The 16,975-nt window shown below is 38.6% G+C and overlaps 1 protein-coding gene across 1 annotated transcript in view; it reads right to left on the bottom strand.

Moving 5' to 3' along the window:
* Positions 1–16,975, bottom strand: part of Argl (Argininosuccinate lyase) — a 228,375-nt gene that overhangs the window by 119,152 nt on the left and 92,248 nt on the right. Inside the window, exon 7 of the mRNA XM_067141512.2 lies at positions 1,731–1,924. Coding sequence (XP_066997613.2) covers positions 1,731–1,924 — 194 coding nt within the window. The remainder of the gene's footprint in view (positions 1–1,730; positions 1,925–16,975) is intronic.

The raw sequence follows: 16,975 nt of genomic DNA, 5'->3' as shown, positions 1-16,975 counted from the left end.
CAGATGATAATAGCTCGAGCAAGGTTGACTGTACGGTGTTTGGACCATTTGTTGCCATCTAAAAGATCAAATTAACTCTTGAGTTTGAGCAGCAGAATGAGGTTGTGCATTGTCATGCAGCAACAAAACTCCAGATGACAATAGGCTATATTGCTTATTCTGTACAGAACACCGAAGCTTTCTCAAGGCTGTGCAGTATGTGACTGAGTTTATTGTTATCCCTTGTGGCATAAAGTTGACTAACAGGACACCATATCTGTCCCAAAACAGAGTGGCCATAATCTTGCATGTTGACATTGTCTGTTTGGCTTTTGCATTGACTGGAGATGACGTGTGTTGCCAATTCCATTGATTGCTGCTTCGATTTGGGAGTCAAGTGCAAAATCCATATTTTGCCCTCTGTGACAGAGTGGTCCAAATTTTAATCTCCTTCCTCACTGTATTGGGAAAAAAAGGTCAATGCACAAGCAATTCTTCTGGTTTTGTGTTCCTGAGTAAGCAGTCTAGGAACTCATCGCACACACAGTTTTGTGAACTGTAAGGTGTCAGAAATGATTTTGTATATCACTGACCTTGAAATTTGTGGAAATTGCAGTGACAAAGTGGAAATAGTGAAACGCCGGTCTTCATGGATTTTTGCGTTTACTGCGTGCACCAATATCATCTAAGATTACAGAAGGTTGGCCCGATCGTGGTTCATCATGGACATTGCTCCATCCGTCCTTGAACAATCTCACCCATTTACGTACCTTGCTGTCCCTCATTGCATTTGGACCATACACCTCACATATCTGGCAATGAATGTCTGCAGCTGACATGTTCCTTGCTGTAAAAAATTGAATCAGAGACCTTATTTTGCACTTGGCAGAATGCTCAATTATCTGAAACATTTCAGCTGCCCACACCAAACCATACGCAATGATGTTATGTCTGCAACTGGTGTCGACTCATGCCCAAGGCATGCCGGGAGACAGCGCGTGTGTACATTTCGACAGGCATACCAACTTTACAAAGCTACAGCCTATCGAACATGAGTTAAATAATAACCCCCATACATACAGCTTATGAATAAGATATTCTGAGTCCACATCATCATAGAAATTATGAATTAAATATAGGACTGCCAGCCCTATGGTCTAGGGATAGAAAGTCTGCTTCTTACCAGAGCCCTCGGGTTTGATTTCTGGGCTGGTCAGGGATTTTTACCTGGATCTGCAGGCTGATCTGAGGTTCACCTTGCCTACATGAGACCGATTGAGGAGCTACCTGGTAGTAGGATAGCAGTCCCAGTATTTAAAAAAAAAAAGCCAAGAATAATGGCCAAGAGGACTCACTGCACTGACCATGCATCATCTCATAATCTTCTGGTCTTCAAGCTGAGCAGTGGTTGCGTGGGAAGCCAAGGCCCATCAGAGCTGTAGTGCATGGTGTTATATTTATTTTTGCTGCAGGATGCATTATGAAGTTAGATTGATCCTTTGAGATAATTGCCAGCATGAATGCCATCTTAAGGTTATTTCCAGAACACACTGCACTGTTTTAGCAATGGCTGAGCAATTGTGAATCACTATCACAAGATATCTCTGAAGTGAAAAACATGGAGCATGACTGCTGTGTTGAAGGGTGGTTGGTATGCAGTTAGGTTAGTCAGTGATCTATTAGTTTGGTTTGGGCAATGTTAATATCACCTAGAAATAAAAGTAAACTTAAACTTTGAGCAAACTTCTTACCTACAAAATCCCGATCTCCAACAGCGTACATACTGTTTGGGGACAAATCAGTAAAATTCAGGTCTTTTGCAAGAAGCTGGCGATCAATTGGAAATGGATTTCCAGCTATAGCTCCACTTCCTAAGGTCATCACATTGATCCTGTCATATAGCTGAGCCAAGCGATCTACATCAATTTTGAAGCTCCATGCGTAACTAGAAAGGAAAGTAAACAACAAACGTGAATGTGATAGTTATGTTCACATATACATGCTTATCGATATTATTTCATTCATCAACATTGTTCACATTCTATGCAACAGTACATTTGAGAAATAGAGAGTTATTTTGTTTTTATTTTCCAGGTACGCCTTCCTAAAAGGTCTGTGGAATATACAGGTTGAAAAGTAATGTGGATATATTTGGATGATAGATCATTGTATAGGAAGTCATCAGAAATACACTGTCTGGCAAAAAAATTGAAGCACCCAGAAGAAATGATAGGATATCAATGTTACTTTGTACACGTACACACCATCAGCGGGTATGTAAATGATCAGAGTTGCAATTCTCTGTGACCGGTAGAATGAACACAAGAGTGCATTAGTGTTGTTGCCAGGCCTGGTAGAGTATATAAGGGGCATGAACAGCATCAGATCTTCAGTGATTGCTGTAAAAGACATGGGGATGCTGCGTACTCATGTGAGACAGTGCTATCAGCAAATGACACAGTTGGGAAGCGGCCTCATATTAGGTCTCCATTTGGCCAGCTGGTCGAATTGTGCAATATCCAGAATTGTGGGGCATTCAGATGTGACAGTGACCTGATGTTGGACTGCATGGGAACATGAGGGCATGCATACTCGTCGTCAAGATTCCAGTCGACCACGTCTGACGACCACAAGGAGGATCGCCTTATTGTGCTCCAAGCACATCATAACCCCTTGATACCAGCATCTGTCATCCGAGAGCAAGTAATGGACTCTTCGCAACATTCTGTGTCATCCTGCACCATTGGTCAGAGACTGGCAGCAGCTGGACTAAGGAATTACAATCCTATGCATAGGCTGCCATTAACACCACAACACAAACGGCTGCATTTGGAGTGGTGCCATGACCAGGAACCATGGACAGCTGATGAATGGCATCGCACTGTGTTCAGCGATGAATCATGATTCTGCACTACCCCGGATGACATTCGTCTGTGAGTATGGCGGCGACGTGGGGAGAGGTCCCATTCTTTCAATGTTTCGGAGAGGCACAGCAATGTTACTCCTGGTGCCATCAGGTACAGTAGACTTCAGGTCATGGCTGGTAGTGATTGAGAGAGCTCTGACGGCACAACGGTACGTCACGGACATCCTGCGTCCTCATGTTAACCTCTGATATGACAGTATCGTGGTGCCATTTTTCTACAGGATATTCCTCGTCCACACATGGCACATGTTTCTATGAACTGTCTGCGTGATGTTGAGGTCCTCCTGTGACCAGCAAGATCCCCAGATCTGTCCCCAATGGTACATGTGTGGGACCAGCTTGGATGTCAACTCCGTTCCAGTGCCAGTATCCAGGATATCAAGGACCAATAACAGCAGTTGTGGGCCAGCTTGCCTCAGGAGAGGATACAATAGCTTTATGGATACCCTTCTCAACCAAATCAATGCATGCATCCGGGCCAGAGGGGGTGCAACGTCATATTGATAAGTGAGCTCGTACTACCAAGTTCTTTGTAAATTTGAATCAATTTTTTAATCACTGAAATAACATTCCATACCCTTTTAACATGTGAAGTCTCATTTTGTTACCTCCTCCCCTTCTGGGTGCTTCAATTTTTTTGTCAGGCAGTGTATATCCACCCCTCTTTGTTGTAGTTTCATGACAGTCAGATGGGCAAGAATGATCCCATGTATGTTCCTGTATGACTTGATTTCTCATTTGTTTATTCCTTTCCATTATCATATTGACCCAATGGGATCCTTTTCTCCTTGTGCTTATGTCCCTTTTCTAGTCTTTTAACACCTGTATTTCTCTTCTTATCTCTTCCTATTTCCTGTCATTATACAGCTTATCCTGGACTTCCCATATGAAGACTTAAGCTCTCCTCATGAAGCTGTGAAGCAGAAATAAGCTCAATGGGGGCTGAGAAGAAATGGATATAGTAGAACTAGGATAGATGAATCTAGCCATTTGAAGATAGCAATGTATGAAGATTTGGTTATTGTCCTTGTACTTGTATGTTCATATGTTTGGCCTTATCTCATTTTTCTGTTGCTTCCTCTTTGCATACTGATGTGTCCAGTTTATCCTATTGTGTGTTCCTTTTCATTTTCCTGTCTTCCTATGTAGGACTTAATGTATTAATTAGAGGTTAGGGTTCATTTTTAAAATATTTATACAAAAATACAAAAAATAAAACACATTTTCTCTGAATTTTCTCTCATAGAGTAAACTATTTATTAATAAATATATCTGGGTGATTTATTATCATGTGAATGTGATAGTTATATTCACTTACACATTCTTATCGATGTTACTTTATTCATCAACATTGTTTACATTCTATGCAACAACAAGTATTATTCTCTATTTCCTGCCAATGCATATACTATATATGTCTCTAATTACAACCATGAGGAAATTCAAAGAGCATATGGTTGCAGTTACGAACAAATTGCCCTCGGCCATCATATGATTAATTTAGAATGCTCATAATGGAAGAAGTTTCTGATCTCGATAGGGTACTGTCGAGGAATGACAAATAACTTAGTTAAGATCTCTCAGAAATCTTAGCAGCCTGTACAAAAAATGCTGCTGGCAAGTGAGATGAATTGAAAGTTTCTTCTCTCTGTAAAATACAATCCTGAGAAAGCAATGTTATTCAATTTTTTTTTTAGTGGAGCAGCAAGTGTTTCATGCTGTCTGTCTTGTACTTATATGGTAACGTCTAAGATCTTGAATTCAGCTTTTTTAAAATTTTTTGAATTTTTTATAATCAGTCTATTCTGGATAAGTATGTTAAAATCAGAGACTGGCTGAGGCGGTTGGATACGTTCCGTTAGCAAGTCTAGATATTTAAAAACGAGCCTTCCATTTCTGAAGAGGTGGAAATGAGTATCAGACCAATACTGGAAGCAAAGATGACAGAGCTTACAGCTACCTAATTAACCCCTCAGCACAGTGCCCATCACTTACCAGTGCAGGAGGATGCCACAACTCACTACAAGTTACATGACTTACATTCTGACATCACGATGACTTAATGTCTCATTGATATAATTATTGTGGAAAGGGTCCCAGGAGTGTAGAATATGCAATACTGAAACTGCTGTAACCTAATAGTTTCAACACATATACACACAAAAGTTTGGTAGAATATAACATGCTCTTTCTGCTCTATAACACAAAAAATACCTCCTTTTGAACCATCTGAGTAGACATTCCTTCCCACTAGAACGCATGCTGTGCGAATGGTTTAGTTTATCAGGTTGTCATGTCATGTCCTTTGTTCAAAAATATGTAACTACATTCTGTGTCACTTGCAGAGGTGGATTCAGAAATAACTGCCCAGAAAGTGAAGGAAAAGTACGATACACAATATATCTAATTTTCCTTTTTATGGACACATGTTAAAACAGAAAGTATTGATTGTTGTTGCTAGACACTTTTGCCCCAGCTGTTTCAAAGAGATGAAAATTGCTCATTATATTGTTGTTCAATGAGCTTTTAATACTTTTTTTAAAAGTTGATATGACTGCTGCTTTTGTCTTATTAAGGATTCTTCTCATATTCCCTCATTGAAGATGAGTGTAATTAGGTATGAGGTAGAGCCAGGAGTCAAAAGTAGGACCTTCTGTACTGTTTTTTCAGTATGCACCCTTAGATCATGAGATATTTATTTTAGAATCAAATCGATCAATGAAGAAGAAGAGAATGTCACCTCTGTTTTTCCATTCCATCAGGTAGTGTCTTGTTGTTTGACAAATACACTGAATCTTAGCTGCAACTGACGACAGAAACACAGGTAACTAGGGGTGCTAGATCAAACAAAGTCTTCTAAATAGGATATGAACTGATAGGAAGTTAGGTACCACCTTAGCATTTGAATGGAACTGAAGTGGAAAGCCACTTTGAAAACAGTTGAGAATTGGGTTTTTAACCCACATATATTCAGTTGTCCTCGCAAGGCTGATTGCATCCTGTTCCAGTCTTTAAGGCAGATTTTAGATCTCTAGTAGAGTCAAAAGTTAGAACTAGGACCTTTATGACTTGTTTATCAATATGTACCCAGAGACCATGAAGGCGGCAAATATGAATCCTCATGCAGGAATTTGAGGAAGTATTCTCCACCACAATGCTATAGACATAAGTAAAGTAAAGTGTTTAGTGGATGTTGTGACTGGTCTGGGGGTGAAGTGAAATCTCACTCTCGACCATGATAGATGCTGCAATAGAAACCAATAAATACCCTAGAATCAGGGCCAAGTAGATTTTTTATTAGCGATAAATGCAAAATGTAACAGAGAGATGCACCAAGACGTATATGCATGATTTATCACAATATGACAAATTGATGGTTCTAAATTTATTGTGAATTCTCACAAAAATTGACCATTTCTGTGAGAATGTTCATTATTACAATAAAAATGAAAAATGGCATTTTTGTTAAAAATCATTTTCAGGAAATATATTCATTTTGAAGATGCTGGGTGCAAAGGAATGAGAAATCATTTGGAAAGGTGCATTGACCCAAAAACTCTACTGTTCTTGTTGAAGACCTGTAGGGCTATTGATGACAAAGTTTCCCTGATCCTTTAGAGCATTTTGTTTATTTAGAAATACATTCACGTTCAAGCATTATATATTAGTTGCAAGAATAATGGAAGGCACAACCACAGGAATTTTATTAGTTTCCTGGGTCTCCCATTTGCCTCCAGAAGCATTGTTACTCTTTTTTTATTTTTAGTTGCCTAATCCACAGGTAGGGTGAACTGAGGGCTACTGTCCAGCCCTGCAATGTTAACACAATACATGAGAAAGAGATTAAATAACATTTCCAAGAAAAATCTAATAGAAGTGTATTTTTACATTTCTCAGAAGTTGAAATCTTCTTCAGTTAGGCCTAGATCAGTTTGCTCCTATCTTCTTGACTGAGATGGGAAGAAATCTGAAGTAAGTGTTACCTTTCAGGCTAACAAATTCAAGAAACATGATTTTGTGTTAATAATGTGTAAACATTGTATTACAAGAGTTGTGTAGAAAAGGTGCAATTCATGTGAAAAATACATTCAAAGTAAAGGGCATTTAAATCATATATTCAGTTTACAAGTGCTCAGGATTCTGCTTTGAAAAGACAGTGCTATACTGAAGAAAGTGTTCAGGCACAGAAAAAAGTGAAAGGAGAAAAATACAAGTTGATAATGGACACAACAAAAATGTTCCTAAAGTTATGCCACATTTTGTCATTTGTATATTAATTATGCTATATAACAGTGGTGCACCCAGGGATGGGGTGTTTGGGGGTTAGAAACCCCTGTGCTAAAAATATAAAAATTAATAGCAAAAATAGCTATGTTAAGATAATAGCAAATTTTTAGGTTGGAGAGAACAAGATACTTCCTAAACGTACGACTGTTAGTGCTATACATACGCCTCATGAATCAGTAATATGGTCAAAGGTGACAGCTACAGGCATCGATAGAGATGCAATCGCCCCCTCCCCCCGCCCCCACTGCCAACTTTGTGATTCTTTATATTTTTCTGGCTATGTTCCTGCTGTTTAATAAATGCCATTTTAGAATTAATTAAAAGGAAATGCAGGATGGAAATAATAATATTAATTATTATTTTAAGGCAAATATTCTTCTAGAAAATGTGTACCACCCTGCAGTGTGGGCGTGGATGAGGAAGTATGTACAGGGGTCTGTAGATCTTCCGACTGCAAGCTGGTTGAGGAGGGAATATGTACCAAAATGTGCTGCGAAAAATATTGTTGAAAATCTTACAAACAAACCAGTCTTAATATTTGTTGATGAAATGACTGATTCTAATGCTAACTGTGAATTTGCAGTACTTATTGGATCTATAGAAGGGAAATCAGTTCGGAAACTTTATCTTGGTTCGTGTTCATTTCTAGATGCAGCAAATGTCACCATAATGAGCCAAGAAGTAGTAAAAACAATTGATGATTTAAATATCAATTATTGAAATGTAAAAGCAATTTGTACAGACAGTGTCACTTACATGTTGAAATGGTTAAAACTTAAAGTACTAATAGAGATCATTTGATTGGTTTCACAAATTGGTGTAAAAAATGTAATCTGTTAGGAGAAATATGTGAGAGAAATCTGAATGATCTTAAGTGTTTTATTGCAAGCCTGAAAAGTGTTTTTAGAAATTCAAGGAAAATCAACTCACAGTATAAAATATTTGTTGCGGGAAACTATCCTGACCTCACACTAAAATTGTTTCTTATTCTTGTTAAGACAAGATGGTCAAGTTGGTTTTATTTTGTGGAATATTTCTTTGGGTATTTTGAAGTAATTGTAGAATTTTTCAATCAGTAAAATCCACTATCACCTCAGGGTCAAAACTTACTTGAGGAATATTTGTGTAATCTAGATAAATGCAAAATTCTGCAAATTCAGGCTTCCTTTGTTAGTTTGAACTGTAACTTGATTACAAACCTATATTAGAATTTCAGATATGTAAGGAACCTGTAGCATGCAAATTTATTAACTTCATGAACTGAATAAAATAAAAAAAAAGCAGATGTGAACTAATACAGTGTGGCCAGTTTGATCATTTCAGCAATGAATTGAAGATGTTGATTTTCAGAATTGAGCTGCCGTCCTAAATTCATTAGAAATATGTACTGAATTAACACTTAAAAAACCTAAAACCACGATGCGAGTTGGCTATGCGGTTAGGGTCACACAACTGTGAGCTTGCATTTGGGAGATGTTGGGTTCAAATCCCATCGTTGGCAGCCCTGAAGATGGTTCTCTGTGATTTTGCATTTTTGTACCAGGTAAATGCTGGGGCTGTACCTTAATTAAGGCCACAGCAGATACTGGTACCTTCCTAGTCCTAGCCCTTTTTCATTCCTCTGTTACCAAAGAGTTTTGATGTGTTAGTGCAACATTAAACAAGTAGGAAAAAAAAAAAAAAAAAAAAAGAAGCAACTGCAAGCCATGCTATTGAATGATGACAATAATATTGAAATATTTCAAGCACTAGGTAATATTTTTGAACCAATAAAGTTGATTTCCAAGGTCAGGGTGAATAATTTTGATTGACTTAAAGCAATGTTCATTAAATGATTGGAGTTTGCAAATGTTGGTGAACAATATGATTTGCTTTTAGGTTATGTAGAGATATGCATATTAGCAAAAGATGTATTTTTTGATGACAATAAATCTTCACTCAATGTAATTGACATACTGGAAGCATTAAAAGCAAGAGGTGATGCATTTAAAGAGTTTGTTGATAAGTGTATGCAGTCATTGTGGCTATCTCTTTCAAACACTGATAGTGAACTTTTTTTTTTTTTTTTCCCCACAGTACAATCTTCCAGTGTCGGATATGAGAAGAAGAAGTATGAAGGAGCAAAATGTTGTGACCTGAATGCTAATGTTTGAGGAATGAACATTAATGAGTGACAGATTGTTTTCTGTACAACTTTGTTTTAAGCTCCACATTTTTTAATGCAGTCCAACCTGCTCTAATGGACACCTTAATTCAGCAGACGCCTCCCTATACGGACATTTTTTTCAAAATGGCGCCCGGTAATGACGACGTAGTGTTTTATCCTCCGAGTAAATTAACCGTAAAATGTGACGAAAAGTGCGGAAAATGACGAAGATTAGTGAAATATGGAATGTTGTGTGATTCATGTGATCGATGGTGGCATTATAAGTGCGGAAATTCCCCTAGAGACCTAAAAACTAATGAAAATATTGACTGGATTTGTGAGCAGTGTGTTCGGAATGTTGTGGTTGGCGACGGCGTTGACGATGAAGCACCGAAAACAATCGATGTGGAATACAAAAGTGTATTGGAAATTATAAACATTCTACAAAAGGACAATGAGGCTCTTAAAGTTGAAAATCAAGAATTAAAAGAAAGACTGCGATCGCTAGAATTTGGGACTGACCATTCTTCGAGTGATATACCGGTACCAGTGTCCGACTCGTTGGCTGAACGGTCAGCGTACTGGCCTTCGGTTCAGAGGGTCCCGGGTTCGATTCCCGGCCGGGTCGGGGATTTTAACCTTAATTGGTTAATTCCAATGGCACGGGGGCTGGCTGTATGTGCTGTTTTCATCATCATTTCATCCTCATCACGACGCGCAGGTCACCTACGGGTGTCGAAAGTAAGAATAGAAAGACCTGCACCTGGCGAGCCGAACTTGTCTTCGGACACTCCCGCCATTTCATTTCATTTACCGGTACCAGTAACAAACTCGAGCACGTGGTGTCAAGTAGTTCATGGATGGCCGGCTAAGAAGAAATCTACAACTGAATTTCCGGAAATATACATCAGAAATAGGTTTTCTGCCCTAAATAATTTAATTCTGGAAGAAAGTGATCGCGCGCGTGAAAACAAATCATCGCGATCCGCCGTTGCCGTGCCGAAGTTAAAATTTAGGCCTAGATTTCAGATTCAAGACCCAGTTGGACCTAAATCAGCAAAGGTAGCTGTGTTTGGTGATAGCCAAGGAAGGGGAATTGCGGGAGTGATAAACGACGAGAATATAGCAACAACCGGTGAAATATATCCAGGAGCTTCTATCAGCAGTGTCCTGGAGAACGTAGAAGAAGCAACTAGAAACTTCGGGAGCGGCGATGCAGTGCTTATCATCGGTGGGACGAACGACGTAGCTCACGACGACGCCAAGAATGTAAGATCACAACTCAAGCATACACTAGGGAAGCTGACCCACACTAACATCTTTGTAGTGAACATGCCCCACAGGCATGATTTGAGTAGTGACTCATGTGTGAACATTGAAGTGGACAAGGTCAATACAGATATTGTTAAAATTTGTAAACATTTTCGGAATACTCAGGTTATTGAATGCAGCAGTTTTGAGAGGTACTGTTAGACAAAACATGGCCTCCATCTAAACAATTCAGGTAAACAAAAGATAGCAAATATTGTTCTAGAATTTATTAATCTTAAGATATGTACTGTAAAACAGGCAACTCCCTTGAGTTATGATACTGACCAGGAAAACTAGTAGAAAGAGCCAGCTGTACTTCAAGCTGGCTCAGTCAACTAGAAAATGAAACTCAGGAAAGTAAGGAATTTCAAGTTACCCAATTGCAACAGTCATGTTTTAGGGAGGAAGGGGGTCTGAGATTGCTCTTGGTAAACTGTCAAAGTGTAGTAAATAAACAAATAAAATTCGGTACATTGATGGAATCTTATGAGACTGATGTGGTAATAGGAGTGGAATCGTGGTTGAGAGAAGGGGTGGGTAATACAGAAGTATTTCCAGAAGGGTACACAGTCTATCATAGAGACTGAGGAGATAAAAAGGCAGGGGGTGTTTATTCTGGTGAAGGAAAGTTATTGTTTGAAGGAAACAATGGTTTACCGATGAAAGGAATGAAATATTAGGGATAAAATTAGTTTGTGATAATATGAAGGAGGTGGGAATTATAGGAACATACAGGCCTGGAAGAGAGGAAAGAGACATGGAAATATTTGAGAAAATAATAGATTATACTCATAAAAACAATAATAATGATATGGTAATAATTGGGGGAGATCTAAATTTGCCTGAAGTTGAATGGAATGGAGCTGCAAGTGGAACCCATGAACAGAAACTGGCAAATAAGTTAATTTGGGAGGGAGGATTTACACAAGTAGTACAAGAACTGACTCGTCTCAATAACTTACTAGATGTATTCTTGGTTAAACCATGGGAAATTGTTGATAAAACTGAGGTAATTGAAGGAATAGGAGACCATAAGGCTGTAATAATGGATGTAGGACTCGTACCAAAAAGTCTTATTAAGAGGGCTACACAAGACAAGAAATTGTACAGAAAAACTAAAGTTGATGAATTTGGGACTTACCTTAAATCACAATTCAGTTGTTGGATAAGTGAAGGGAGTAATGTGGATACACTTTGGACTAAATTTAAAGGAAAAATTTGGGAAGGAGAGAAGAGATTTGTACCTGTTAAGAAGGGTAAAATGACCTCAGACCCTGCTTATTATACAAGGGAAATAAGAAAATTAAAAAGAAAATGTAGAATAGTAAACAGGAAAATCAAAGAGGGTAGGGAGAGTAGAGAAACTAGAAAACAGCTAATGAGGAAACTGAATAGAGTGAAAAAGGAAGCAAAAGAGAATTATATGAATGGCATACTTCAAGAGGGTAATGACCCCAAAGGGAAATGGAAAAAGCTGTATTCATATATCAGGAATCAAAAAGGAAAAGGAATCCAAATACCTACAATGGTGGGAGAAGGGGGTGAACACTATTTAACATATACTGAAAAAGCAAACCTATTTAGTAGGGAATTCAGAGATTCAGTAGATGATTGTCAGGAGTTGGAAACCAAAACAGAAGATACAGAGGGAGAGACACAGAGGGAAACAAAAAGCTTCTCATTCACAAATGAAGATATTTTCAGAGAAATCCAACTGCTTCAGCAAGGAAAAGCAGCAGGAAGTGATCAAATTAATGGGGAGGTATTAAAGACAATGGGGTGGTACATAGTGCCTTATTTAAAATTTCTCTTTGACTATGTCATAAATAATAGTGTAATATCAAAGGAATGGAAGGAATCTATAATAATACCAATTTATAAAGGAAAGGGTGATAAAAGGAAACCAGAGAACTACAGACCAATCAGCCTGAGCAGTATAGTTTGTGAAATACTGGAGAGTTTAATATCAAAGTACCGTACATCAGAGGGATATATGATGATAAAAATTGGTTCATGAGGAGCCAGTATGGATTTAGAAAGAAATTTTCTTGTGAGGCACAACTGGTGGGATTTCAGCAGGACATATCAGATCAATTGCATTCAGGAGGTCAGTTAGATTGCATAGCCATAGATCTTTCCAAAGCCTTTGACAGAGTGGAACATGGAATATTATTAAAGAAATTGGAGGGAATAGGATTGGACGTTAGTGTTACACGTTGGATAAAAACATTTCTAGATTCAAGGGTTCAGAAAGTCAAAGTAGGAAATAATGTATCTCAGGAAGAGAAAGTTTGAAAGGGAATTGCACAGGGTAGTATAATCGGTCCATTACTTTTCTTAATATATGCAAATGATTTAGGGAACAATATAACATCAAAAATAAGATTGTATGCAGATGACATAATTGTTTATGGGGAAATAAATAACATTGAGGATTGTTCAAAATTACAAAGGGACCTTGAAAGTATCCAACAATGGGTTGAAGAAAATAATATGAAGGTTAATGGAGGCAAATCAACTGTTACAACTTTTACAAACAGAAGCTTTAAAACTGAATTTGAATATACTTTGGATGAGGTAGTTATCCCAAAAGATGGCAAGTGCAAATACTTAGGTGTGAGATTTGAAAGTAATTTGCAGTGGAAGGGTCATGTTGATGACATTGTTGGGAAAGCATACAGATCGTTACATGTCATAATGAGGCTACTTAAAGGATGCAATACAGAATTAAAAGAAAAAAGTTACTTAAGTATGGTTCGTCCATTATTGGAATATGCAAACAGTGTTTGGGATCCTCACCAAGAATACCTAATAAAAGAAATAGATAGTGTGCAGAGGAAAGCAGCAAGATTTGTAACAGGGGATTTCAGGAGAAAGAGTAGTGTATCAGAAATGTGAAAGGAACCTGGGTGGGAGACTTTAAGTAAGAGAAGGGAGAAAACTAGACTTATAGGATTATATAGAGCCTATACAAGGGAAGAAGCATGGGGAGATATATGTGAGAGGCTTCAATTGGAAAATAATTATATCATCAGGACAGACCACAAATATAAAATTAGAAGGAATTTTAGCAGAAGCGATTGGGGTAAATTTTCATTCATTGGGAAGGGTGTGAAGGAGTGGAACAGTTTACCAGGGGTAGTGTTTGATCCTTTTCCAAAATCTGTACAGATATTCAAGAAGAGAATAAACAGCAACAGAGAAAATAAATGAAGTGTTAGAGGGCATTCGACCAGTGCAGGTTATTGTAAATAAAAAAAATGTGTGTGAATTAATTAATTCCATCCCCTGGTCTAAGGAGTTTGGACAGCCAAATTAGGGGACTGCCTGTAGGGGTGAAGTACAGTGGGGACTTCGAGGGCCCTGGGACCGCTATGGTAGCTGTGAAGGCCCTTCAGGAACTCTGAAAAGTGGTGGCAAAAGGGGCTCTGGATAAGACGCAGCAGGTCGTTATGCTACTTAGGTTCCAGAATGGGTAAAAAAAATTTTAAAAAATAAGTAAATAAATGCAATGTAAAGTTTAATCGTATACCAGTTGTATAGTATCATTTGAAGTAATTCCACATACTGTGTATCAGTTGACTATATCTGTAAGTAGTACAGGAGATATTATAAGTAGAATTTTGTAAACAATATAAATTTATTAAGGATGAGCTGTGTGTTTAATAGAAAAAATTGTTAGCATAAATTGTATAATATTGTATTATAGGAACATTTTCTTCTCTTGTTAATTTAATATTTAGTGCCTGACAATAATGTATTTTAGTGTACCATTTGCCACCGAGGTAGACACCTCATTTGCAAATAAAGAGATTTTGATTTGATTTGATTTCTTCCATGGAACCGATTTTATTTTACGTAAGACATGTGTTAAATAAGCTTCATTTAAGCAGACACCTTGAATTCCGGACAGCAGACATCCCCACTAGTTTCGTCCACTTGACTTTAACAGACACTTCACACATTTGAGGACACTTTCTTTACACAGGGCTCTGTCATTCCTTCTCTTAATATCATTCTGCAAACATATGGGAATTCCTTTTGTTGTTTGTAGTAGTTCATGTCCAAGGAAAATGAAAAGAAACGTACATAGAAATGCTGTAGTGCCGTGAAGTTAATTGTTCTGCACAGGGCTCTTTCCAAACCTTTTTTCTTCTTATTAGTGTACATTCTGAGAGTTCTAACTCCCGGGAATGTGCGAGTGACTGTTTACTCACTAGTTACAAAGGGATTTTCCAACCCAGCATAATTATATTCATAACTCAGGTTGAGGTCAGCTAGTTCAGCTAAACTTGGCAAGGAAGAGTCTTTCATGTGCTGACTGCTGAAACAGAAATACCGTAGCATTTCAATCGTCCAGTAAACATGCATAGAAGGGATGAGCGTGTTATGATTTCGAGACAAGGAAAAATGTAGCACAAAAGGACTTTCAGAGAGAAAAGCTCCCTGAAAAATTAAACTGAGGGAAAACACAACTGTGAAGAATAAAAATTATATTTTAAGTGAAAGGCAGGAAAATAGGAATTTAGGAATGAAAGGAAAGTGGGAGTCAGTTTTCGCAGAAGTGAACATTGAGGTATATGAAAAAGCACGAGAAATCGCAAATAAACTGAAAGTTTAAGCTACCGAATGAAAAATTTATGTGTCATGCTGGTTTGTTATTCACTTTTTGAGAATATCGCAGTAAAGAAACCTGTGCTAAATTTGCACACCCAGCTGAATGATTACTTCCGAAGCTGTAATGATTGTAAAGGCTGTAAAATCCCTTGTAATATCTCCCAGGCAAATAATTAGTTAGAAATTATTTAGAATAATAAAAATAAAGATGTATTCTTATATTTAAGGTGGATGTTCATTGCCGTTAAAATGTTTGATTAATTTTTTACAACCTTGTTACAATGGACACCTCTCGTAATGGACATTTTTCCACGGAACCAAAGGTGTCCACAGAAGAGAGATTCGACTGTATATGAATATAACCAAGTAACATTGATTTTCACAAGGTACAATTTCTTATTTACTATCTTTTCCTTTCATGTCAGCGTTTTTCGGGCTTGTAGGCCGTGGTCTCGACCAACCGGCAGAAGAATAAGTTTGAGCGATATCAAGAGAACCGTCCCGCGCCTAAGACTATGCTTGCCTTGGATACCTCATGGACAATCGTCAACCTGACTAAACATTGCCTGTCAGAGGCAGAAACCTCTCTACTGGCTAAAGGAGGAAACTTTGCGGTTATCCCTCCTTCCATACCCGTGGAGGAGATTGTTGCAAATATCGAAGCTGCTATTCGCAATTTACCATCTGACCAGGCAGAAGAAATCCGCCACGAAGTCTCACGGATACTGAGAAAGGCACCAGCACCGAAGAGCAACCTTACGGCTCAAGAGAGGAAGGCCATCAAAACTCTGAACATGGACGAGAGTGTACTCATTCTTCTCGCGGATAAAGGGAACGCCACTGTCATCATGGCTACTAATGATTACAATGTGAAGATGTCAGAGATTTTGGACCCAGAGACCTACCGCAGACTACCAAAAGATCCAAACAATCGGATTCTTTGTAACACCATGAGCCTTATTAAGGCCTCTTGATTGTCAGACAATGTGAAGAGGGAAATTCCCCAGAAGTGAAGCTCTACCTCCTCGGCTATATAGCTTACCCAAGATACACAAGAACAACGTACCGCTACGGCCCATCGTGAGTGCTATTGCATCACCGAACTATGATATTGTCAAACATCTGGCCACCTTACTGCTAGTTGCTTTACGTCGCACCGACACAGATGGGTCCTATGGCGACGATGGGACAGGGAAGGGCTAGGAGTGGGAAGGAGGCGGCTGTGGCCTTAATTAAGGTACAGCCCCAACATTTGCCTGGTGTGAAAATGGGAAACCACGGAAAACAATTTTCAGGGCTGCCGACAGTGGGGTTCGAACCTACTGTCTCCCAAATACTGGATACTGGTCGCACTTAAGCGACTGCAGCTATTGAGTTCGGTGGCCACCTTACTACAACCTTACATTGGTGACACACAGTCGTACATCAGAGATTCAGGCCACTTCATAGAAAAGCTGAATAACATCCAGTTAGAAGCTGAGGATCTGCTTGTCAGCTTTGACGTGGTCTCACTCTTCACTAAGGTACCTGTGAATGAGGCCCTGGACCACATCGCTCGGAATTTTTCCCGAGGACATTACCAACTTGTTCAACCACTGCCTCATGACAAGCTATTTCCTGTGGAATGGCAATTTTTATGAACAAGTGGGTGGCATTGCCATGGGCAGTCCTCTGAGTCCAGTGATAGCAAATTTCTATATGGAAAAATT

The sequence above is a fragment of the Anabrus simplex genome, chromosome 2, assembly GCF_040414725.1.
Source record: "Anabrus simplex isolate iqAnaSimp1 chromosome 2, ASM4041472v1, whole genome shotgun sequence".
Lineage (NCBI taxonomy): Eukaryota > Metazoa > Arthropoda > Insecta > Orthoptera > Tettigoniidae > Anabrus > Anabrus simplex.
The sequence above is the reverse complement of the archived record's forward strand: the minus strand, read 5'-3'. Positions and strand labels throughout refer to the sequence as shown.